The sequence below is a fragment of the Scyliorhinus canicula genome, chromosome 21 (assembly GCF_902713615.1).
Source record: "Scyliorhinus canicula chromosome 21, sScyCan1.1, whole genome shotgun sequence".
NCBI classification, from domain to species: Eukaryota; Metazoa; Chordata; class Chondrichthyes; order Carcharhiniformes; family Scyliorhinidae; genus Scyliorhinus; species Scyliorhinus canicula.
In genome coordinates, this window is record NC_052166.1 from 38,464,123 (window position 1) to 38,490,710 (window position 26,588).

A 26,588-nucleotide genomic window follows, 5' to 3' on the forward strand; every position below is an offset into this window, starting at 1 on the left:
AAAGGAATGTTCAGACTTTGCAAATTATAATGACAATGATGTGGTTGCAATTCAGTTATATGACAAAATTATTGATTTTGTGATGCTCCTTCGAGCTGGAGGGAATAGAGTTCCCCCTGATCCTAAAGATGCTCTGGAGTCTTTACTGCAGTATTGGAGGGATGTCTTTCCGACGCTGTGTGTTTCATACAGATTACTGCTTACAATCGCATTTTCAGTCGCAAGCTGTGAAAGGTCATTTTCAAAACTGAAATTAATAAAAACATATCTGAGGTCTTCTATGTCACAGGAGCGACTGACCAACCTGGCTTTAATAAGCATTGAAAAAGAATTTCTCACAGCTGATGTAAAAAGTGAAGTAGTTCAGGTGTTTTGTGACAGGAGGTATCATTTGGGGAAAAGAACTTAATAAATTTGATTGATTTATATTAAAATCGAATAAAGCGTTTATTTCATGTTTCATCTGTGTTTATATATTCAAAATGTTTTCCTTTCTCATAATATTTCTCAGTATATTAGGCCTTATACTTGAGTCTTTGGGGCATACAATCAAGATTTGCCCCGGGCATCACCAGACCTCTGCACGCCACTGTGATGAAGGCATGTAAAATCGTCGGCTCCAACGCACCCCTCCCTGATGAGCTCAACGAATTCTATGCCCACTTTGAGCAAGAGGTCAGTGAGAGCGAGCCCTCCACCCCAGAAGCCACGGATGAACTTGTATCTGAGATCACCACTGCAGATATCAGAGCAGCCTTCTCGAAGGTCAACCCACGGAAAGCCACTGACCCGGATGGGGTACTCGGACGAGCACTCAGGTCTTGTGCGGATCAGCTGGCGGGGGTAGTCGCAGACATCTTCAACCTCTCTTTACAACAATCTGAGGTCCCTATCTGTTTCAAGAAGACAACCATCATCCCTGTACCAAAAAACGTCAAGCAATGTGCCTTAATGGCTATCGACCAGTGGCTCTGACATCCATAATCATGAAGTGCTTTGAAAGGTTAGTCATGGCACAAATCAACTCCAGCTTCCCGGTTTGCCTTGATCCACTACAGTTCGCCTACCACTGCAACATGTCCACAGCAGTGCCATCTCCATGGCCCTGTACTCTACCCTGGAACACTTAGATAACATCTATGTCAGACTCCTATTTATCAACTACAGCTCAGATTTCAACACCATCATTCCTATGAAACTCATCTCCAATCTCCATGTCATTGGCCTTGGCTGTGACTGGATCCTGAACTTTTGAACCCACAGGCCACAATCAGTAAAGTTATGCAACACCTTCCCCACGATCATCCTCAACACTGGTGCCCCACAAGGCTGTGTTCTCAGCCCCCTACTATACTCCTTATACACCTATGACTGTGAGGCCAAATTCCCCTCCAACTCGATTTTCAAATTTGCTGATGACACCACCCTAGTGGGTCGGATTTCAAACAATGGTGAGACAGAGCACAGGAATGAGATAGACAATCTGATGAACTGGTGCGACGACAATAATCACTCCCTCAATGTCAACAAAACGAAGGAGATCGTCTTCAGGAAGCGTAGTGGAGAACATGCTCCTGTCTACATCAATGGGAACGAAGTAGAAAGGGTTGAGATCTTCAAGGTTTTAGCTGTACAGCTCACCAACAGCCTGTCCTGGTCCCTCCATGCCGACACTATAGTTAAGAAAGCCCACAAACGACTCTACTTTCTCAGAAGACTAAGGAAATCTGGCATGTCAGCTACGACCCTCACCAACTTCTACAGATGCACCATAGAAAGCATTCTTTCTGGTTGTATCACAGCTTGGTATGGAGCCTGCTCTGCCCAAGACCACAGGAAACTACAAAAGGTCGTGAATGTAGCCCAGTCCATCATGCAAACCAGCCTCCCATCCATTAACTTTATCTACAATTCCCGCTGCCTCAGAAAGGCAGCCAGCATAATTAAGGACCCCATGGAGCCCGGACATACTCTCTTCCACCTCTTCCGTCAGGAAAAAGATACCAAAGCTTGAGGTCACGTACCAACCAACTCAAGATCAGCTTCTTCCCTACTGCCATCAGACTTTTGAATGGACCTACCTCATATTAAGTTGATCTTTTCTCTACACCTTGCTATAACTGTAATATATTCTGCAGTCTCTCCTTCCTTCCCTATGTACGGTATGCATTGTTTGTACAGCATGCAAGAAACAATACTTTTCACTGTATACCAATACATGTGACAATAATAAATCAAATCAAATCAATGTTCAAACTCCACACGGACAGTGACCCAGGGCCGGGATTCGAACCCGGGTCCTCAGCATCATAGGCTGCAGTGCTAACCACTGCGCCACGTGCCGCCCTAATCATCTAATTCATGATGCAAATCTCAACCATAGATGTGTCTAATTGATCCTCAAAAGTTGATAGATCATGGTGCATAGGTGTAAGGCGGGATTCTCTGCCGGCCGATACCGTTATCGCGATGCACGATTGGGTGGAGAATCGGGTTTGACGCCACAATTGTGGCCGATGCCAGTTTCACGCCAAATCTTAAATCTCAGGTGCCTGAACAGCGGCATCAGTGCATTCCAGAACGCACGTACAGTAAACGCCATTGGCATATCATTAGCGGGCCTGACCCGGCATTCTCCGGGGCCGCCGTGATTTTCCGCCTCCACTGGGGCGAATTCCCAACAGCACGGTTCACTTTTGCTTTTACAAATTGTGAAACAAATGGCGTCTGCTGAGGGAGAGAGAAGGGAGAAAGTTTCCAATGACGCCATTGTTTGCTGACAGTTGTACCGCTGGCTAGGGGGCTTCTGCCGAGGAAAGTAGCAGGGGTTGGCCCGGGGATGTGGGGTCGGAGTAGATGAGCATGGAACACCATTGCCGCAGCCTGGAAGGCTGCCTTGCAGCTGCGCATGTCGCTGACTGCCCACTGTGAACTTAGAGTCACAGGTCATATGGGTGTCGCCCTGAGGCCATGCCCCTAGATGCCCTCTGGTCCCAGCCAACCCATCAGAGGGATGGACGTGCTCCAGTGCAACCAGTGCCATCTTGTTGGCTGGGATGAGTGTGTGTGGGGAGTGTAATGTGTAAATGTGGCTGCAGCTTGTCAGCCTCACAAGTGTCAATCATGGACCCGGTGGATCCCACACCGTTTCCCATTGGAATCGATGTGTTCCTAGTGGCGCCGGTGCTAGACTCTCCACGGTCACTGAATCGGTCCAGGTGCGGCGCACGTTTTGCTGTCGTGGAAGTCCACGAATCCTGCCCCAGCATCAAAACTTTGTCTCAGGAACGGAGAGTCCAGTTGCCAACCTTTTATCTGATCGATGCATTTGACTTGTGAGATACAGTGGTAGTTCTAACACAATATTCTACATTTCCTTTGACAAAGGGTCACCTGGTCGTGAAACAGTCTTTACTCTCATCACAGATGCTGCCAGACCTGCTGCGATTTTCCAGCATTTTCTCTTTTGGTTTCAGATTCCAGCATCCACAGTAATTTGCTTTTGTTCTACATTTCCTTCTTTCACTGTTTTCTCACAGAATTGTTACAGGAGGCCATTCGGCCCATCGTGTCTGTATCGGCTGTCCAAATGTGCATTATGATCTCGTGCCATTCCCTTCCCCTTTCTGGAGGCAGTGCACTCCAGACCCGAATCACATGCTGCGTGAAAACGTTTTTTCTCACATCACATTTTGTTTTGCAAATCGCCTTGAGATGTGTCCTCTTTTCTTGATTCTTTCACAAGGAGGAAGAGTTTCTCCCTGTCTATTGTGTCCAACCACCTCACGATTTTGAATATCTCTGTCAAATGCAGAGGAACTACTTCTCACAGAGGGTGGTCCATGCGTGTGGAGTTTGCTGCCCCATAGTGCGGTGGAATCTAAATCATCAAATGGTTTCAAGAAGGAGATAGATATATTTCTGATTGTAAAAAACGGGTTGAAGGGACATGGGATACCGGTAGGGGAGGTGGATATGAGACCAGGAAGGGATCAGCCATGATCTTATTGAATAGCGGGAGCAGGCTCGAAGGCCTGAATTGTCTACCTCTGCTCCCAATTCCTATGTTCCAAATCTCCTCTCGGCTGCCTTCTCTACAAGGAGAACAGTCTCAACCTCTCCAATCTATCCTCCTGACTGACGTTTCTCATCCCTGGAACTATTCCTGTAAACTGCTTGCCTAAAGATGCTGCTTTTCTTTCTAACTACAGCTACCTGCTGGCGGTTACAGAAATCAAATCGAGAGTTCACTGATGGATTCAGAGGTACGAAGATACATATTCTTTAACTCTCGGGCCTTCAGGCTGGTACTGGTCGTGGTGAGTTTTTGTTACGAGGAAAGATTATGAGTTGCCATAGCCTAAAGAGAACACAGTAGAATTTGTTGCAGGAGCTCATTGAAAATATTCGTAATCATTTTAAGCCTGAATAGTCCTTGTCAACGTGGCCGAGTAGTCTTTTAAGATGCTGAAGAAATTCTACGATATGAAATTAAACAAATTTGTTTTTCAGGAGGTAAATCAAAATTTCACTGGAATTTTGCTTTGTGCAGTAGCGTAAAAGAGATGATTGTAAATTCACTACCCGTTTTACATTTCTCCTGAAGTCAGTGGAAATGCTCATCAGGAGAGGGGACAATCAGGCAGAGAACACTCTGGCACCCATTTTACAAGATGGTGCAAAGTTAAAATTCTGCACTAATTGTCCAAAATACTTAACATATTAGACGTTGAACATTTAAACTTTGACTTGGTTGTGTGATCTTTCAGAGCTGCTGGAAATAACTGAGTGGTTTCGACATCTGGGACTGACTGACTCTGAATGATAAATGTTTGGAGAATGTTTAAAGTGGATGGGAAATTCCACTGCAAGGGACTATTAATCTTTTTTTTAATAAACATTTTATTGAGGTATTATTTGGTATTATAACAACGACACAATAAACAATGTACATTAAACTATAAACATAGTGCAAAAGCCCTCTCCCTCCCTTACAGGTCATACCTTTATTAACCCCCTACTCTGAGCTAAACTATGCCCCCCCCCTCCCCCCCCCCCCACTTCTGCTGATGATTAATTTTCCGCGAAGAAGTCAACGAACGGTTGCCACCTCCGGGCGAACCCTAACAGTGACCCTCTCAAGGCGAACTTAATTTTCTCCAAATAGAGAAAGCTAGCCATGTCCGATAGCCAGGTCTCTGACTTCGGGGGCGTTGAGTCGCTCCAAGCCAATAGTATCTGCCTCCGGACTACCAGGGAAGCAAAGGCCAGAACGTCTGCCTCTTTCTCCTCCTGGATTCCCGGGTCTTCCGACACCCCGAATATCGCCACCCTTGTTTTTAACACCGTGGATGTTACATCTGCAAACCCCTGCCAAAATCCCCTAAGCTTCGGACATGCCCAGAACATGTGGACATGGTTCACTGGTCCTCCCGCACATTTTGCACACCTGTCTTCCACCCCAAAGGATCTGCTCATCCGGGCCACTGTCATGTGAGCCCGGTGAACGATCTTAAATTGTATCAGGCTGAGCCTGGCACATGTTGTGGACGTGTTGACTCTACTCAACGCGTCTGCCCATAGACCATCCCCTATCTCGCCTCCCAGCTCCTCCTCCCACTTGCGCATATGCTCCTCGGTCTGCGTCACCTCTGACCCCATAGGTTCCTTGTAAATGTCCGAGATGCTCCCTTCTCCTACCTACCCTCTGGAAACTACCCATCCTGAACCCTCCTTAGCGGTAGGAGCGGGAAGGTTGACACCTGTTTACGTAGGAAGTCCCACACCTGCAGATACCTGAATTTGTTTCCCCTCGCCAACGCAAACTTCTCCTCCAGCGCCCTCATACTCGGAAAGCTCCCCTCTAAAAACATATCCCCCCTCCTCTCAATCCCTGCTCTCCGTCATATCCGGAATCCCCCATCCATACTTCCTGGGGAAAACCGGCGATTGTTACAGATTGGGGACCAGACCAATGCTCTCTCTGCTCCCACATGTCTCCTCCATTGCCCCCAGACTCTCAGGGCCGCCACCACCATGGGGCTGGTGGAGTACCGTGCCGGCGGGAACGGCAGAGGTGCAGTTACCAACGCCCCCAAACTGGTGCCCTTGTATGAAGCCGCCTCCATACGCTCCCATGCCGTCCCCTCCCCCACCACCCACTTCCTGATCATGGCTATATTCGCCGCCCAGTAATAGTTACTAAAATTTGGCAACGCCAACCTGCCCTCTCCCCGACTCTGCTCAAGCATTACCTTCCTTACTCGTGGGGTCTTGCCCACCTAAACAAAGCCAGAGATCACTTTGTTGACCCGTTTAAAAAAGGACCGTGGAATAAAGATGGGGAGACACTGAAACACGAACAGGAAACAAATTCATCTCCACTGTCTGCACCCTCCCAACTAATGACAACGGGAGCGCGACCCATCTCCGAAAATCGTCCTTCATTTGGTCTGCTAGCCGGGCCAGATTTAATTTATTCAGCCAGTCCCATTCCCGCACCACTTGAATGCCTAGATACCTAAAGCTTCCCCCTACTAATCTAAACGGCAGCTTCACTAATCGCCTCTCCTGTCCCCTCGCCTGGATCGCAAACATCTCACTTTTAAGGGACTATTAATCTAAATCACTCTCAGCAGGTGAGTGGTGACGATGAGATTGCTTATTTTGAAGTTGTGGTGCTCACCAATGTGAGGAACTTGCAGCCTGGCTCACATATCAATGTTTGAAAAGCTTGGGCTGGATTCTCCGATTTCCAGGCTCTATCAGGAGGATCCATGGTGTTTTAAGTCATAAAAAAAATCAGCGGCGCCCCAGCACCGATTCTCCAACCGGTAAAGGGCTAGCAGCCATGCCACGTAAAACGCCCAGCCTCCACGACAAAAACAGCCAGAGAATTGCCGGCTCTGTGGTCGTGCATGCGCACAACGACCACATGCAGCCGTCACGCCGTAAAAGATGGCAGTGCCTGTGCCCGGACCCGACCTGCCCTCCGGACACCCTCTGGCCACCCCCCACCAGTCCCCCCAACCCTCGCGGAAGCCCACCCCCCGGCCAGCTGCACAGATCCCACCCGACTGTGGCGGCGGTGGACACAGTTCGCAGCCTCCACGCCGGGTTCCCGACCGCTGAGACCACAAGTCGACCGCTCGGTCGGGAGCTCGACCCATCGGGGGCGGAGCATCGGGGGAAGATCCTTCAGGTCCACAGGGCAGCATGGTAGCATTGTGGATAGCACAATCGCTTCACAGCTCCAGTGTCCCAGGTTCAATTCCGGCTTGTGTCACTGTCTGTGTGGAGTCTGCACATCCTCCCCGTGTGTGCGTGGGTTTCCTCCGGGTGCTCCGGTTTCCTCCCACAGTCCAAAGATGTGCAAGTTAGGTGGATTGGCCATGATAAATTGCCCTTAGTGTCCAAAATTGCCCTTAGTGTTGGGTGGGGTTACTGGGTTATGGGGATAGGGTGGAGGTGTTAACCTTGGGTAGGGTGCTCTGTCCAGGAGCCGGTGCAGACTCGATGGGCCGAATGGCCTCCTTCTGCGCTGTAAATTCTATGATCTATGAGGTGACGTCCTGAGTCCGTCCCAACGGTGTGCAGTGCGCTCCTCGATGATAGAGGGTGTGGAGCGTGTGTAAACAGGCACCATCCCCGATTCCATCGTAAAAAGGGATTCTCCACCCGATCGCCGATTATGGAATCACCGTTGGGAAACAGAGAATCCCGCTCGTTAACTTTGCTGATACAGCGCCCTGCACTTCCGGTCAAGGGGCCGCGCAAGAGCACGGCGGCGGCCTCGGTCATCCGCGCTGCACGACATGGTCGACCCACACCGCGGACCAGCACCGACAACATAGGCCCAGTTCCGGATTGCGTGCGCCCATGGATCGGTGGCCCCCGATCGGAACTGTAGCCGTCCTGGAGAACCCCAGGTGAAGGATCTCCCTGCCCCCCACCAGGGTGGCTGCAGACACAGCCAACGTTCCTACCGGGTGCGACCATGAGAGACCCACGCTGGCGTGAACTCGGCCAGTTGCTGGCAGAGAATCGCCGCGGGGGCCTCTTTCACTGGCCCCCAACTGACGCCATGTCAACCGCACGCCAAATTGGCGGCAATTCTCCGATCGCCAGTCTGACGCCCATTCTCCGTCCCTGCGCCGAGCCTGATTTCAGCACAGAGACTCGGAGAAACCCGCCCCATGATTCTTCCGGATCAGCATCAGCCTCGACACCCTAAAGTGCTGCCGAAACTGCCTCCAACGTGGCAACCACCACAGGATTTCCCAAATACTTCCCTGGGGTAAACGGGTGTGCTGCTGTCGCCAGCGCCCGCAACCCTGACCCTCGTTAAGAACCTGCCTCCATCCTCACCCATAAAGCCTCCGCCCCCCCTACTCCAGCCCCACACCTTCTCCACGTGCACCGTCCAGTAATAATACAGCAAGTTCGGAAGACCCAAGTCCACCAACTGCCGACCCTTCTGAAACGCAACCTTCCTCATCCTGGCCACCTTCCCTGCTGAAACAACCAATGAAACCAACCTGTCTACCCTCTTAAAACACAACTTCAGCAAAAAAGACCAGCAGGAACTGAAATAAGAATGAAAACCGTGGCAAAATGTTCACCTTGATTGCCTTCACCCGACCTGCACCCGACCTGCCAGTGACAGAGGAAGACTATCCCACCTCACTAAATCCACTTTCACCCAATAGGACTCGTAAAGCTCAGCTGACAAAGCCGCGCCCAATCCTGGCCACCTGCACTCCCAAATACCTGAAATGGGATATTGCCACCTACAATTACAACCCTCCGACTCCCACCCCCAACCCTGGAGAAGACACCACAAAATACTCACTTTACCCCAAATTCAACTTGTATCCCAAAAACGCCCCACATCTCTTAATCAGACCCATTATGTCCCCCTTGAAGAGCTCAGGTCTGAAATATATCACCGACCATCTGTATACCTGTGCTCCTCCCCCCTCCCACCCCCTTGCTATCCCCTTGCATAAATCCAAGCACCTCAATGCAATGGTCAAGGGCTCTATCGGCAGCACAAACGGAAGAGAGACATGGGGCACCCCTGCCATGTTCCCCGATGAAGCGGAAAGTACACTAAATTCATATCATTCAATCACACACACGCCATTGGTTCCTTATACAACAATTTAACCCACACCACAAACCTAGGCCCAATCCCAAACTTCTGCCACACTCCATAACCACTCCGCCCGATCAAACACCCTGGGTGGGATTCTCCTGTACCCGGCGGGGTGGGCCGTACCGGCGCCGAGGAGTGGCGTGAACCATTCCGGCGCCGGGCCACCTGGAAGGAATCCTCCGCACCTTAAGGGGCTCGGCCGGCGCTTGCAGGGTTGGCGCCGTGCCAGCCGGCGGCGAAGGGCATCCACCGGCCAGTTTGAGTTGGCGCATGCGTGGGAGCGCCAGCTTGTGCTGGCGTCATCCCAGCACATGCGCAGAGGGGCTACACCGGCCGGCGCGGAGGGAAAGAGTGCCTCCACGGCATAGGCCGCCCATAGATCGGTGGGCCCCGATCGCAGGCCAGGCCACCGTGGAGGCACCCCCTCCCCCGGGCCAGATCCCCCCGCACCCCCCTGTGGACTCCGCAGATTGCCCGCAGAGCCAGGTCCAACCGGTACGGACCTGGTGTAATATGCGCTGGCCGGACCCGCCGAACACAGGCGGCCACTTGGTCCATCGCGGGCTTGATAATCGCCGGGGGGCTGCTGCCATCGGCCCCTGATCGGCGCGCCGCGATTCCGCCCCCACCAAAAAACCGGCGCTGGAGAATCCTGCAGCTAGCGCCAGGGTGGCGGAACAGGATTCACGCACCCTCCCCCCCTCCCGCCGATTCTCCGGGCTGGCGGGGGAGTTGGAGAATCCCGCCCTTTCTCCGCATCCAACGCCGCCACCACCTCCAATTTCCTTCTGCCGGAGAAATCACCACATTGAACAGTTGCCACACATTCGAAAACAATTGCCTCCCCTTAACAAATCCCATCTGATCCTCCCCAATTCAAAGGTACTCCTCCAACCTCAATGCCAGCACCTTCACCAGTATCTTGGCATCCACATTCAACAGAGATATGAGCCTATGTGACCCTCTTGATCAATAATGGGATCAGGGGTTATGGGGAGAAGGCAGGAAAATGGGGATGAGAAAAAGTTAAGCCATTATTGATTGGTGGAGCAGACTCAATGGGCTGAGTGGCCTAATTCTGCTCCTATGTTTTATGGTCTTATGGACCCACCCTCCACCGGATTCTTAGTCTTTTTAAGCAAGAACGAAATGGACGCACGACCCATTGTTTCGGGCAAGGCCTCCCTAACCATCGCATCCTCAAACATTTCTATCAAGAGCGGTGCTAACTTATCCTTAAACTTCTTAAAAAACTCCACGGGAAAACCATCCAACCCCAGTTCCTTACCCGTCTGCATCTTTCCTAGTGCTACCTGCACTTCTTCCACCCCCACTGACTCCTTCAGTCTCGCCCTCTCTCTCCTGTCTCCGGGCACTTCAACCACCCAAAAACCCTCATATCCGATGCATCTTCCGCTGGTCCAACCTATACAGGTCCCTATAAAACTCTTCAAAAACCTTGCTCACCTGCACTGGTGCCACCAATACCTCACCCGTCCCATCTCCGACTCGCACTATCTCCCTCCCCGCTGCTGGTCTGTGGAGTTGGCTCGCCAACATGTGGTTGGCCTTCTCCCCATGCTCATAAACGACCCCCCTCGCCCTTCTCAGCTGCCAAAGCACCTTCCCTGTTAACAGAAAATCGGACCTCGCCTGTAACTCCTTTCTCCTCACCAGAAGATCCGGATCCGGGTCCTCCGCCTACCTCCCATCTACTTCCAATGGGAATTGGCCGAGAAGTTTCAGCTTCTGTTGGGGAACAACCCTACATCTGGAACCCTTTGAAACTCCAATTTAAAATTGAGGGACTCATGTACCAGTATAGTTCCCAAGGAAAAATTAGAAGGATTAAAACCAGTAATAACTCCTGGGTAGCTATGCTACTGATACCCAACACACCCTGACTACCTCCTGACCACCAATTACTCCCTACCCCCAAATACACCGCTCCTCGTTTCTCAGCAGGCCCAAGTCAGAATGTGGGTGAGAAACTTGTGGAGCTCCAGTCAAAGGTAAGAAAATAGGAGCAGAGTGGAAATCCGACAGGGATTGCCCATCCACGGAAGTCTTGACCCAATAATGTCCGGAAATCCATTCAGGGATTGTCCTATTATTCTACATGTCAGCAGTGCTGCCATGTATAATAATATAATAATCTTAATTGTCATAAGTAGCCTTACATGAACACTGCAATGAAATTACTGTGAAAAGCCCCTCGTCGCCACATTCCGGAGCCTGTTTGGGTACACTGAGGGAAAATTTGGAATGTCCAATTCACCTAACAGCACATCTTTCAGGACTTGTGGGAGGAAACTCGAGCACCCGGAGGAAACCCACGTAGACACGGGGAGAACGTGCAGACTCCGAACAGTGACCCAAGCCGGGAATCGAACCTGGGACCCTGGAGCTGTGCAGCAACAGTGCGGGGCAGCACGGTGGTGCAGCGGTTAGCATTGCTGCCTCACGGTGCCGGTCCCAGGTTCAATCCCAGTTCTGGGTCACTGTCCGTGTGGAGTTTGCACATTCTACCCGTGTTTGCGTGGGTTTCGCCCCCGCAGCCCAAAGATGTGCAGGGTAGGTGAATTGGCCACGCTAAATTGCCTATTAATTGGAAAAATTGAATTGGGTACTCTACATTTATTTTTTAAAAAGCAGTGCTACCCACTGTGCTACCGTGCTGGTATCATGTATACCATATCCAACCCAGGTTGAGGTACTGTGGGTGAGATGGAAGACTTTTGTTATAACGCAGATATTTTTCGTAGATTAATCAACACATGGAAACATGAGTGAATAGAAGTTGTGGCAGCATCCCATGTGCATTATTTATTATTTAAATAAGTGTCAAACTCCCTTTAAAACAGCTCTCGCTTACGAGAATGTCAGTTCATTAAGTTCTTATCCTTTAATTATAAAATTTACTCATTGAAAGCATCAAGTACTGGAGCAAGATTGACAATTATCCGGCAGAGATCGGCAAACCAAGTTTCTTCAATGTTAAGTAGGTATGCTGTGCATCTCAGTAATCGATGTGTTAAGCTTTTGATTGAACGTTCCACAACAATGATCATCCCACTGAAGTTTGGATTTCACAGATACGGGTACTTTTCCATATGTATTTATTAACTTCCCTTTTGTAGATTTTCTACTTGACTGCCTGGGGAAACATCTACTCCATCTTTCATCGGCTCAGCTTGAACATGCCAATCTTCTACCTGCTTGTGAGCCTGGGTGCAACAGTAGCCACCATAATCATGATTCTGCTCCTTGATAGATACACCAAGAAGGTATGGGGAATATAGCTGCTACTTAGGTGTGCAATGCAAAGGCACCTTATTATTGTCCAACATGCGGTGTCATGATTATTCTCACACCACTATGAAATGTTCTTTGATTGGGCTGATGCGGAATCTCATATTGCCGTGTGAACAAAGGACGTTAGACTTTGTTTCATAAACAAAGTTATTGATTACTAACACTACACTAACGAACAACTAAAATGTCTAAGATGAATACAGTTGGAAATAAATATCTAACACTAATTTACACTGAGATATTACAGAGCTACTCTAATATCAACTCCTCACAAATACCTTCTGAAGGAACACGGTGCATCCGGGTCCCGGGACTCCGTACTCGTCCCACCTGCTGGTCGGATGCTAGAACTACAAGTAAAACATATAACTTACAGTACGCATGCAGATCATGGGTCATAGAATTTACAGTGATGATGAACTACCCATACTATATTCATTTTTTAAAAAAATTTAGATTACCCAATTATTTTTTCTATTAAGGGGCAATTTAGCATGGCCAATCCACCTACTCTGCCCATTTTTGGGTTGTGGGGGTGAAACCCACGCAGACACGGGGAGAATGTGCAAACTCCACACAGACAGTGACCCAGAGCCGGGATCGAACCTGGGACCTCAGCGCCGTGAGGCGGTTGTACTAACCACTAGGCCACCGTGCTGCCCTCCCATACTATATACATGATAGTCAGCTTATCACCACACACTAGGCGACGGTTCTAGATGAAAATTCATTGGCTCCTCAATGGAAATATTGAAGGTTGAGACTGTTAACTGTTTATCAATTGAGTGTTAATTGTATTTCAGGAATTGATATTTGGATTCACCTTTTTTTAATGTATATTATATATATATTTAAAATATATAGATGTGAAGAAATGGAAAGAAGATGCATAATATGCAATGCAATTAAAGCCTATGAGTACACAGGGACGCGGCTGCAGTATCCTGTCCATCACTTTCTGGCTTTCTGTGTTCTTACAGAGATACCTAGACCGGTACATGATACACCTTCTGTCCACTGGGATGAAGAACAGAATCAGCACATACCCCATTGGAGATTACGTGTCTCCGCCTTCTTTGTTAAGCAATTGTTCGTGGGATCTGAAAGAAGAGAGAAATTGATTTTAAAATAAATTTTGATTCTGTCGATTTGATGTAAAGCCAGAAATGCCAGCAATCAGTGAAATGTTTGACTTTATTTCTATATTTTGTAGTTTGACTCTTTAATGAGTTACAGAGTGAAACTCTGACCCATGCGGATGAAAACCCTTTGGGATTCATTTTCCAATTCAGTTTTCAGTTTTAGATATTAGTTTTTAGTGCATCTTTTGCTCCTCAGGATGAGAGGTGCCAGTGCTAGGGGTAGAACACTTCTGTGCCTCTAGGCAAAATGCAGGTTGGATAGAAGACAAAACTACTTCCCAACCTGCTTTAGCCCCCAACAATCTGCTTTAGCCCCCAACCTCAAATGAGTATGCTCCAGCAAGACAATATGATTTTTAAAAAAAATTAATTTTGGTCATGTTTTCAAGCTGTGGCTTCGATTCCGGCTCTGGGTCATTGTCTGTGTGGAGTTCTCCCCGTGTTTGCGTGGGTTTCGCCCCCACAACCCAAAGATGTGCAGGGTAGGTAGATTGGCCACGCTAAATTGGAAAAAATGAATTGGATACTCTAAAAAAAAATTTTTTTTAATAAGACCATAAGACATAGGAGTGGAAGTAAGGCCATTCGGCCCATCGAGTCCACTCCGCCATTCAATCATGGCTGATGGGCATTTCAACTCCACCTCCCAGCATTCTCCCCATAGCCCTTAATTCCTCGCGACATCAAGAATTTATCTATCTCTGCCTTGAAGCCATTTAGCGTCCCGGCCTCCACTGCACTCTGCGGCAATGAATTCCACAGGCCCACCACTCTCTGGCTGAAGAAATGTCTCCGCATTTCTGTTTTGAATTTACCCCCTCTAATTCTAAGGCTGTGCCCACGGGTCCTCGACTCCTCGCCTAACGGAAACAGTTTCTTTGCGTCCATCCTTTCTAAGCCATGTATTATCTTGTAAGTTTCTATTAGATCTCCCCTTAACCTTCTGAACTCCAATGAATACAATCCCAGGAACGCCAGCCGTTCCTCATATGCTAGACCCGCCATTCCAGGGATCATCCGTGTGAATCTCCGCTGGACACGCTCCAGTGCCAGTATGTCCTTCCTGAGATGTGGGGCCCAAAACTGGACACAGTACTCCAAATGGGGCCTAACCAGAGCCTTATAAAGGCTCAGTAGCACATCGCTGCTTTTATATTCCAACCCTCTTGAGATAAATGACAACATAGCATTCGCTTTCTTAATCACGGATTCAACCTGCATGTTTACCTTTAGGGAATCCTCGACTAGCACTCCCAGATCCCTTTGTACTTTGGCATTATGAATTTTCTCACCGTTTAGAAAGTAGTCTATGCTTGGATTCTTTTTTCCAAAGTGCAAGACCTCACATTTTCTCACGTTGAAATGCATCAGCCATTTCCTGCACCACTCTCCCAAACTGTCTAGATGCTTCTGCAGCCTCCCCACTTCCTCAGCACTACCTGCCTGACCACCTAACTTCGTATCATCAGCAAACTTCGCTAGAATGCCCCCAGTCCCTTCATCCAGATCATTAATATATATGGTGAACAGCTGCGGCCCCAACACTGAACCCTGTGGGACACCGCTGGTCACCGGCTGCCATTCCGAAAAAGAACCTTTTATCCCAACTCTCTGCCTTCTGTCAGACAGCCAATCCTCAACCCATGCCAGTAGCTCACCTCGAACACCATGGGCCCTCACCTTACTCAGCAGCCTCCTGTGTGGCACCTTATCAAAGGCCTTTTGGAAATCCAGATAGACCACATCCACTGGGTTTCCCTGGTCTAACCTACTTGTCACCTCCTCAAAGAATTCTAACAGGTTCGTCAGGCACGACCTCCCCTTACTAAATCCATGTTGACTTGTTCTAATCCGACCCTGCTCTTCCAAGAAATTAGAAATCTCATCCTTAACGATCGATTCTAGAATTTTACCAACAACCGAGGTTAGGCTAATTGGCCTATAATTTTCCATCTTTTGTCTTGATCCTTTCTTGAACAAGGGGGTTACAACAGCGATCTTCCAATCGTCCGGGACTTTCCCTGACTCCAGTGATTTTTGAAAGATCTCAACCAACGCTTCCGCTATTTCTTCAGCCACCTCCCTCAGAACTCTAGGATGTAGCCCATCGGGGCCAGGAGATTTGTCAATTTTAAGACCTTTTAGCTTTTTTAGCACCATCTCTTTTGTAATGGCAACCATACTCAACTCAGCCCCCTGACCCTTTATAATTTTTGGGATATTACTAACGTCTTCCACTGTGAAGACAGACGCAAAGTACTTATTAAGTTCTCCAGCCATTTCCTCATCTCCCATCACTAGCCTTCCAGAATCAGTTTGAATTGGCCCAATGTCTACTTTGGCCTGACGTTTGTTTCTTATGTATTGAAAGAAACTTTTACTATCATTTCTTATATTACTGGCTAGCCTGCCTTCATATTTGATCCTCTCCTTCCTTATTTGTCTCTTTGTTAACCTCTGTTTGTTTTTGTAGCCTTCCCAATCTTCTGATTTCCCGGTGCTTTTGGCCACTTTATAGGATCTCTCTTTTTCTTTGATACATTTCCTGACCTCCTTTGTCAGCCATGGCTGTCTAATCCCTCCCTGGATAATCTTTCTTTTCTTGGGGATGAACCTCTGTACAGTGTCCTCAATTATGCATACAAACTCCTGCCATTTTTGCTCTACTGTCTTCCCTGCTAGGGTCTGCTTCCAGTTGATTTTCACCAGTTCCTCTCTCATGCCCTCGTAATTACCTTTATTTAACTGTAACACCATTACATCCGATTTTGCCTTCTCTCTTTCAAACTGCAGACTGAACTCAACCATATTATGATCGCTGCTTCCTAAGTGTTCCCTTACTTTAAGATCTTTAATAAAGTCTGGTTCATTACATAGCACTAGGTCCAGAATAGCCTGCTCCCTTGTGGGCTCCATGACAAGCTGTTCCAAAAAGCCATCTTGTAAGCATTCCATGAATTCCTTTTCTTTGGATCCACTGGCTACATTATTTACCCAATCCACCTGCATATTGAAGTCCCCCATGATCACTGTGACCTTGCCTTTCTGACATGCCTTTTCTATTTCCCGGTACATGTTGCGCCCCTGGTCCTGACCACTGTTAGGCGGTCTGTACATAACTCCCATTATGGTTTTTTTGCCTTTGTGGTTCCTCAATTCTACCCACACAGACTCCACATCATCCGACCCTATGTCGTTTAGTGCCATAGATTTAATTTTGTTCTTAACTAACAAGGCAACCCCACCCCCTCGGCCCACCTCCCTGTCTTTTCGATAGGTTGTATATCCTTGGATGTTTAACTGCCAGTCCTGAACCCCCTGCAGCCATGTCTCTGTGATGCCTACCACATCATAATCATTCACGATGATCTGTGCCATTAGTTCATCTACTTTGTTACAAATGCTACGAGCATTCAGGTAAAGTGCCTTAATGTTAACTTTCTTATCAGTACAGATATTGGAAGTCCTAAGATGTCCAAAGTTATCCTTCCTTTTTGTTGCATTCCTAGTCTGCCTCAAGCTTAAATCCACCTGCCTACATGTTATCCTCCTGCGTATCTTGCCATTTAACTCCCTGCTCCCTGTCGCTTTCACTTTCCCTTCCCCCCAACTCAGAAGTTTAAAGTCCTACTGACCACCCTATTTATCCTCTTCGCTAGAACACTGGTTCCAGATCGGTTCAGGTGGAGACCGTCCCAACGGTACAGATCCCCCCGGTTCCAAAACTGATGCCAATGTCCCATGAAGTGGAATCCCTCTTTCCCACACCAATCCCTTAGCCACGTGTTTACTTCCCTAATTTTCCTATCCCTATGCCAATTGGCACGTGGCTCGGGCAGTAATCCAGAGATTATGACCCTTGAGGACCTGTACTTCAATTTTCTTCCTAGTGCTTGATAGTCCCCGAACAGGTCCTCCACCCTAGCTTTACCTATGTTGTTAGTCCCAACGTGGACCACAACAACTGGATCCTCCCCCTCCCGCTCCAGTATCCTTTCAAGCCGGTCAGAGATGTCCCGCACCCTGGCACCGGGCAGGCAACACACCATGCGAGACTCCCGATCCGGCTTGCATAGGATACTATCTGTCCCCCTAATTATAGAATCCCCTATAACAACTACTTGTCTTTTTACTCCCCCCTCTTGAATGGCCTTCTGCACCATGGTACCGTGGTCAGTTGGCTCATCCTGTCCAGAGCCCCTTTCCTCATCCATACAGGGAGCAAGAGTCTCATACCTGTTGGACAAGGTCAAGGGCTGAGGCTCCTGCACTCCTGAACTCAGGTTCCCTCTGCCTGCCTCACTTACAGTCACACTCTGATGTCCCTGATCAGTTACTGAATGTGAATTACTTAATCTCCCAGGTGTGACTGCCTCCTGAAACAAAGTGTCCAGGTAACTCTCCCCCTCCCGGATGTGCCGCAGTGTTTGAAGCTCAGACTCCAGATCATCAATTCTGAGCCGGAGATCTTCCAGCAACCAACACTTGCTGCAGATGTGGTCATTGCCATTCACAAGGGGAACAGCCAGCTCCCACATCATACAGCTACAGCACATCACCTGCCCAGCCATCTCTGATTAGTTAATTAATTTATTACTTTGTATAAATTTCAGTTAAAAAAAAACTTGGAGACCTCTGCTATAGTCTTTTCCAACCTAGTTCTGGTTAACAAATAAGAAAAAGAGAAATAATAATGTAATAAGGCACTCACCTGCTCACCCCAATGGGTCTTATTATTAGGTTAGAGGAGGAGGGCGGGTGGGAGACACTACACGTGTAGTGTCTCGGGTTTCCTCTCCACCAGAATTTATTAACTAGGGAGGGGTAAACCTTCCCAGAAGTCCACGGGACAAACTTCCTGTTCCCTGCAAAGGTAAGTAATTTAAACTTACCACTCTCTTAAAACTTACTAATGTTTTCAAGCTGTGAGATTCCGGACAAAATTGTGAAAAATTAGCTTTTTTTCTGATTTGTGCTGATTCTGACTGCTTTCCCACAATCTAAATTCAATTAGTGTCATAATTTGCCAATCACCAGAGGGATGAGATTTTCCCTTCATCGGTTTGGCCTGCATTGAAACGTAGATGCCAGTGATGAAAGGGCAACGTGATAACCCTCCCAGCTCATTGATTTATTTTTCATCAATCATTTACGTATAAATGACTTGTTTTACATTTTTATTGTCTTCAGTCACTTAATTTGTTTCTTTTCCAGGTAAATATAAACACAGATATGCGTCTTGCTGCTGTGAATGAAATGCTAATGAATCACAATCTGTTAGTGGGGGTCACGGACACCATGGAGGGTTTCCGAAGTGTAATTCAAGTATTCCTTTTCTCATTAAATTCTGAAAACTCGCTACTAACAGATCTGTGTTTACAACTGCAACAAAAAATAAATACTGGTCTATCTACAATGATATCGGAAATAAGTATTGGGATTTACTATTTCAATTTCAAGACTTACCATATAAAGCTTTATTTTGTTTGCTTTGAACCATCAAATGTAATACAACTTGATTAATAATTATACCAGCAGGATAGAAGTGCAGTTTTAGGTAAGAACCATTCGGTAAAATAACTGACATCCATTCAACACTTAATATGGGAGACAATTTGTCCTTTAGACAGTAAATGAATAATTAGATAATCTGGTAGTGTTGGTTTAGTTCGCCCGGGCAATCTTTAAATTGTGCCATGGAGGTCTTTTAAGCTGTTTGACATACTGCTTTAGACAAAATAGAGCATTCCACAGAGCTCCATAGAAGTGTCATCTTCGATTAAGTGTTCTAGTCTGCAAAGAGAATCAGATGAGAGTACTGCTAGTTGAGCCAAGCTGACATTTTAGCAGGTTAAGGACAGTAGGTGAGTGGCAGTAATGTTGGTAGCTGCTTTATTTCCTGATTTCTGAGCCTGCAACATATTGTAATCACAAATGTAATCGTTTCAAACGCTATCAACATTGTAATGGCACTGTCATTCAGCTTTATTCGGGTAGCAGGAGCATTTGTCCTGATAGAAAGTTGTTACAGTCTTTGATGACATGGCACTCATCACTCGCTTCTGAATGGGCTTTGGAGAGAGTGCAAGGAAGGTTTACCAGGAGTTGCCTGGTCTGAAGGGTGTTAGCTATGAGGAGAGGTTGAATAAACTCAGATTGTTTTCATTGGAAAGACGGAAGTTGAGCGGAGACCTGATTGAGGTCTGCAAACTTATGAGAGGTGCAGACAGCGTGAATAGTCAGAAGCTTTTTCCCAGGGTGGAAGACTCAATTACAAGGGGGCACAGGTTGAAGTTTAGGGAAGATAGAACATAGAACAGTACAGCACAGAACAGGCCCTTCGGCCCTCAATGTTGTGCCGAGCCATGATCACCCTACTCAAACCCACGTATCCACCCTATACCCGTAACCCAACAACCCCCCCCCTTACTTTTATTAGGACACTACGGGCAATTTATCACAGCCAATCCACCTAACCCGCACATCTTTGGACTGTGGGAGGAAACCGGAGCACCCGGAGGAAACCCACGCACACAGGGGGAGGACGTGCAGACTCCACACAGACAGTGAGTGACCCAGCCGGGAATCGAACCTGGGACCCTGGAGCTGTGAAGCATTTATGCTAACCACCATGCTACCCTGCTGCCTGATGAGCAGGGAAAGTTATTCATGCACAGGGTGGTGGGTGCCTGGAACGTGCTGTCAGTGGAGATGGTGGAGGCAGGCATGATAGCAATGTTTAAGATGTATCTCGACAGACACATGCAGAGAATGGAGGGATACAGATTGTTTGGGCAATAAGTAGTAGGTTTAAATAAAGAATCTGGATCGGCGCAGGCTTGGTGGGCTGAAGGGCCTGTTCCTGTGTGGTAATGTTCTTTGTTACAATGAAATAACAGTTGGTTGTCTGTGGCAACATTTATAATCTAAGGATCAAAATATGGCATTACCGCACCAAATGGAGCAGTTGCGAAATTGAACCAAACTTGCAGTAGAATGGTTCAATTTTTCTCTCTGACCCTACAAGTTATTTCCAGTATCCAATGACACCTCCAGTATGTGGACTGCAGTATTCTTTATCCATGGTTACTCAGGGATTTTCTTCCTTGTCCTTTTTTTGATTATCTCTTTATATTCAAAGCATGTTAAGAGAGCAATTATTTTGTTTTGATCTAAATAGACCTGCTTTTGGATTTGGTTTGAATCATTCCCTGTAACTCTTACAAACAAAAAGGAAATTTGACTCATTCTCTTAAAATGCGTTAGTTTGTTTTCTGACCGGCTTTCCTTTAAAGTGAACATCTCTGTAAATTTCTCTTTCTATCTTGCTTCTGGGGCACAGCGATCGGCGGGCGGGCCAGTGCCGTGGGGGCACTCTTTTTCTTCCGCCGCCGCCACGGCCTCCACCATGGCGGAGGCAGAAGACCCCCTCCACCGCGCATGCGCCAGTGGTGACATCAGCGGCCGCTGACGCACCGGCGCATGCGCGGACCGGCGAAGGCCTTTCGGCTAGCCCCGACGCCGGGCGGCGTAGCACCAAAGGCCGATGGCACCAAAAGCGGGAGCCACTCCGGCGCGGGCCTAGCCCCTAAAGGTGCAGAGAATTCCACATCTTTGGGGAGGCCCGACGCCGGAGTGGTTGGCGCCACTCCGCTACGCCGGGACCCCCCGCCCCGCCGGGTAGGGGAGAATTTCGCCCCAGAGCTCTGAGGTGCATAGTATCCCAATGAACGAATCACAAAAATACAAGAAGGAAAGCTAATATAATGTTATCATTTATTGTGAGTGGAAATGATTACCAAGGTAAGGTAGGGAGGTTATGCTTCAGTTTGTACAGGAAGGCAGGGTGGCACAATGGTCAGCACTACTGCCTCATAGCTTCAGGGACTGGGTTTGACTTTGACCTCGGATGACTGTCTGAGTGGAGGTCGCACATTCTCCCCCTGTCTGTATGGGTTTGGCTGGGTACCGCAGTTTCTTCCCACAGTCCAAAGGTGGGCAGGTTAGGTGAATTGGCCATGTTAAATTGCCTCTTAGTATCCAAAGGTTAGGTTGAGTTACAGACATAGGGCTGGAGATTGGGCCCAGGGAGGGTGCTCTATTGGAACAGAGGCTGGTGCAGACTCGATGGGCTGAATAGCCTCCTTCTGCAATGTAGGGATTCTATGATTCTTGGATGTTGGTGCGACCGCATCTGGTGTATTATGTACAGTACTGATTTGCTTATTTAAGGAAAGATGTTAATCTTTCCTTAAAGCAGTTCAGTTGAAGTTTACTAGGCTAATATTATCTTATGAGGAAAGGTTGGAGAGGTCATGTCTGTATCCACCAGAGTTTAAAAGATTAAGAGGCATCTTGATTGAAACCCATAAGGCCTTGAGGTGTCGTGACAGGGTGCATGCAGAGAGATTTTTTTCCCCTTGTTGGAGAATCTAGAATTAGGGGTCACTGTTTAAAAATAAGGATTGCTCATTGATGTCAGAAATGAGGAAAAATCTTTTCTCTGAGAGGGTGATGAGTCTCTGGAACTCACTTCCTCAAAAGGCAGTGGAAGCAGAGACTGAATATTTTAAGGCAGAGCTAGATCGGTTACTGATTAACAAGAGGGTGAAAAGTTATTGGGGTCGTCAGGAATGTGGGCTTTAGGTTACAATCAGATCAGTCATGCTGATCTTAGGGCAGCACGGTGGCCTAGTGGTTAGCACAACCGCCTCACGGCGCTGAGGTCCCAGGTTCGATCCCGGCTCTGGGTCACTGTCCGTGTGGAGTTTGCACATTCTCCCCGTGTCTGCGTGGGTTTCACCCCCACAACCCAAAAATGTGCAGAGTAGGTGGATTGGCCACGCTAAATTGCCCCTTAATTGGAAAAAATAATTGGGTAATCTAAAATTTAAAAAAAAAAAGTCATGCTGATCTTATTGAATGGCAGAGCAGGCTCAAGGGGTCAAATTCGTATGTTAATAAGTTATAATTTTCTCTTGATGTACGTGAAACCTCATGAGGTCCAATGACGTAACAACACAGACACTCACCTGTCACCCATGAACCTTAACGATTTTTATCAGCTGTTTTTCATATATTTTGACCTTGAGAAATGCAAAGGATTACTGACAAGCCTACTCGAGCAAAGGAAAATGGATATCTTCTTCCAGGTAATATATGCATGTTTGACTTTTAAAGTGGATCTTCAGTCTTGTTGAAGAGATGTCAGTGTTGAGAAATAGTCAACATCTGGCACCGCCAGGGGTTTAATGTGACCATAATCACAAAAGAAAACCATCTTGTGCATCAATTTTGCATTCTTACATTCACCACAGAACAACCAGCTTTTGGCCTACTCTTGTAACCATGGTCAAGTCCTTTCGCTTAACAGCCTAAACTTGAACATTGTCCAGGTCTTGCTGTAGAGGGGCTTGGATGGCTTCAGTTCCTCTTTTTAAAAAATATTTTTATTCAAACGTTTTCCAGTTTATACATAACACCAAAACAACACACGTCACCCCTCCCTTAGCAACTATGGTGACCAGCTCTGTAAATACACGATACACTACTGCCACCTTCGGTAGTATCCCTCAGTTGCTCCCCTCACGGTGTACTTGACTCTCTCAAGGTATAGGAACTCCATCAGATCTCCCAGCCGCACTGAGGCACTGGGTGGAGAAGTTGACCTCCATCCCATCAGCACTCGCCTCCAGGCAATCAGCGTAGCGAAGGCCAAGACTTAGACCCCCACACCCATCTACAGCTCCAGCAAGTCTGACATCCCCAAATAGGGGACAGATCTCCAGCTCAATTTCAGAATTGCCGACATGGTGCTAAAGAAGGAGATTCAGAACCTCACAAGCTTAGAACACAATCAGAACATGTGGCTGGACCCTTTCCACACCCCTCACATCTTTTCCGCCACTCCCACAAAGAACCTACTCATGCTGGACCATCTCAGATGAACCCTAGGCTGTAATAATGGCTTCTGAATCTAAGGAGTCGCAAATGTTATTTAAAAATTCTTACATGGAGTGGGTTTTACTGAAAAGGCTAGCATTTGTTGCCCATCCCTAATTGCCCTTGAACTTAGTGGCTTGCCTTACCATTTCAGAGGGCAGTTAAGAGTCAACCATGTTGCTGTGGGTCTGGTGTCACACGTAGGCCAGACCAGCTAAGGGCAGCAGATTTCCTTCCATAGTGAACCAGATAGGTTTTATTTCTATCGTGGTCACCATTACTGAGACTAGCTTGTCAATTGCCGGAATTCCACCTTGTTCCCAGAGCATTAACCAGGACCTCTGGATTATTAGTCCAGCACCATTACACTACACCATCATCGCCCCTATCACCAATTAATGTACTACTTCTGATCTTATTATGGAGTGAACGCAATTACAAAGGAGTGTGTGGGGTGTGTGGGTGTGTAGTCAGTTCAGGGGTGGTTATGTCAGTTTAGGGTGAGTAGTCTGGGGGGGGCCTAATCAGTTTAGGCTGAGGTGATTTGGGTCTGGGGGGTGGTAAGGTCTGGTTGGGGAGATACTCGCATTGGGTCAGGTGATGATAGAATAGAATACCTACAGTGCAGAAAGAGGCCATTCAGCCCATTGAGTCTGCACCGACCCTCCGAAAGAGAACCCCACCCAGGCCCACACCGCCGCCCCATCCCATAACCCACCTAAATGTTGGAAACTAAGGGGCAATTTATGATGGCCAGCCACTTAATCTGCACATCTTTGGACTGTGGAAGGAAACCGGAGCACCATGGGAGGAAACCGGAGCACCCAGAGGAACCCACGCAGTTAAGGAGAGAATGTACAAACTCCACACAAACAGTTACCTAAGGTCAGAATTGAATCCAGGGCCCTGGCACTGTGAGGCAGCAATGCTAATCACTGTACCATCGTGCTGCCCGTGCAGGTCGTGTAGGGGGAGGCAGGTAATGGGGCCTGGGGGCAGATGGTTAATTGTGTAGTTACCCAGGTGTTACATTAAGAGTCAACCAAATTGCTGTGGGACTGAAGGAACTTGTAGGCCAGACCAGGAAAGGACGGCAGATTTCTTTCCCTCAGGGACATCAGTGAACCAGATGGCTTTTTTACAACAAGTGACAATGTTTTCATGGCCCCCATTACTGAGACTAGCTTTCAATTCCAAATTTTATCAATAGAATTTAAATTCTGCCAGATTCCACGGTGGGAATTGAACTCTTGTCTCTGGAGCATTTACCCGAGTTTCTAGATCACAAGTCTATTTTACCCCATGCCACCATCTTCCCCGTAACCATCCTGGGTTTCCCAGCTAGGGGTCCTGTTTCCTGCCAGAGGCTACTAAAACAAGTAGGTCAAGCCTCTTCAGTGAAAATGACAGGCTGGGAAGACTTTTATCAGTGAAACTGAAGGGCTCCAGCCAAGGCCATTGACTGCTTTTCAACACTCTTCGTCTCTGAGTGCATACACAGCGTGACAGGTGATTACCAAATTCTTATAAGGCAATTTGCTTGTCTAGTACTTCACTCATCTTCAGCTGCACTTCCTTCTGACAGCTTTCATCACAGCATGGGAGCAGCATCTGATGTTCCACCTTGCACCTCTGATGAGAGGCAAGGACAAAGGTCACACCAGCAGCAGCAAGAGCAATACCAGCCGCACTAACTGCATTCCCCTTAAGTGCATGACCGTCCATAGAACCAGCTAGAAGGCCAGACCCCCAACACAGGGTATACAGACAGAGTATCAGCGCTTCCAACATCTATGAGGCAGTGCTTTGGGATCTCATGGCAGGTCACTACTGACATCCTGGAATAAGACCCCCCTTCACAGTGGAGCAGTTGGGCTCAAATTGATAATGGCCAAAAGGGGCCTGACACTGGAGGGCAAACCCCTGTGCTACCCACTTCCCCATCCAGGTCTCTCGATGCCACGTTATGTGTTCCCTTTTCCTGTAAAGCACGAAAGCAGAGAGGTGTAAGTAGTTGTGCTGTCTTGTGTGGTGAGGAGGGGATGGGCAGCATTTGTGGAGGGCAACCTTGAGGCATGGGTGAGAGAAAGCAATCGGCTGAAGGTACATGTGCATGTCGGCTGTTCAGATCGGGTGGAAATGGGCGCCTTGAGAAAGAGGAATGAGTGGAGCTGCAATGTCTGTTGTCCTGTGGAAATGTTGAGCAGGAGAATGCTGAAAAAGTCAGAGTGTGGGACTTGGCACCTGAAAGTGTTTCGCCAGTCACCTGCCATACCCTCCTGAGGTCCTAGATCCTCTGTGGGCACTCTGGAGGTTTGAGGGACCACAGTCCTGCTGCTGACCTTTCAGCCACTTCTATCCATGCCTGCTTGGTTGGAAATGTTGTCCCCTTCCTCCCATCTTTGGGAGAACTCACCGCATTGCAGGGCCTCAGATGATGCAGCAGGGCTGCCAGGTGAGAGTGAGAGACCCAGTGGTAGCCTGCCCAGCTCTCTTGTCCATTCCTGTGGCCGCTGGCTGAAGTCTCATTGACCTAAGTGTTGCTGAGTTCTTGTAACCCCTATCGAGATTCCTTCAATCAGAAATTCCCAATTCCATTGACAGAATTGAAGCCATCCCACCCACTCTCCCTGATTGGTGGGTTAACTTGGAGGCGGGATGATAACGCTGTGGCTGAGTTAAAGAGCCATGGCAAGGCCCATACATCAGTGAATTGTATCCCTGACCCGAAAATAGTCCCAGCAAGATCTACGTCCAGAAGATTCCCATCCATTGAGTGTTATAGATAGAACAGTACAGCACAGAACAGGCCCTTCGGCCCTCAATGTTGTGCCGAGCCATGATCACCCTACTCAAACCCACGTTTGTTAACAGTCTCCAGCCTGGGTATGGTAGTTGTTCTACCCCAATGTCCGGATCTGCATCATTTCCTTTAGAGGTTAATTACAATTAGGAGCATTAACTCTGATTGGAATGCCCCTTCCCAGCTCTAGAGTGCTAAATCCATCTGTAACAATCCGAACTTGGCCGAA

General features: G+C 47.8%; 1 protein-coding gene across 5 annotated transcripts in view; it reads left to right on the forward strand.

Moving 5' to 3' along the window:
• Positions 1–26,588, forward strand: part of LOC119955639 (transmembrane protein 268-like) — a 47,837-nt gene that overhangs the window by 13,300 nt on the left and 7,949 nt on the right. For 2 of the 5 annotated variants that reach the window (XM_038782054.1, XM_038782058.1), the window contains exons 3-6: positions 4,212–4,319; positions 12,298–12,444; positions 18,829–18,939; positions 22,680–22,766. In XM_038782054.1, the coding sequence (XP_038637982.1) occupies positions 4,212–4,319; positions 12,298–12,444; positions 18,829–18,939; positions 22,680–22,766 (453 nt within the window). The remainder of the gene's footprint in view (positions 1–4,211; positions 4,320–12,297; positions 12,445–18,828; positions 18,940–22,679; positions 22,767–26,588) is intronic. The other 3 variants (XM_038782055.1, XM_038782057.1, XM_038782059.1) reach the window with 3 other exon arrangements.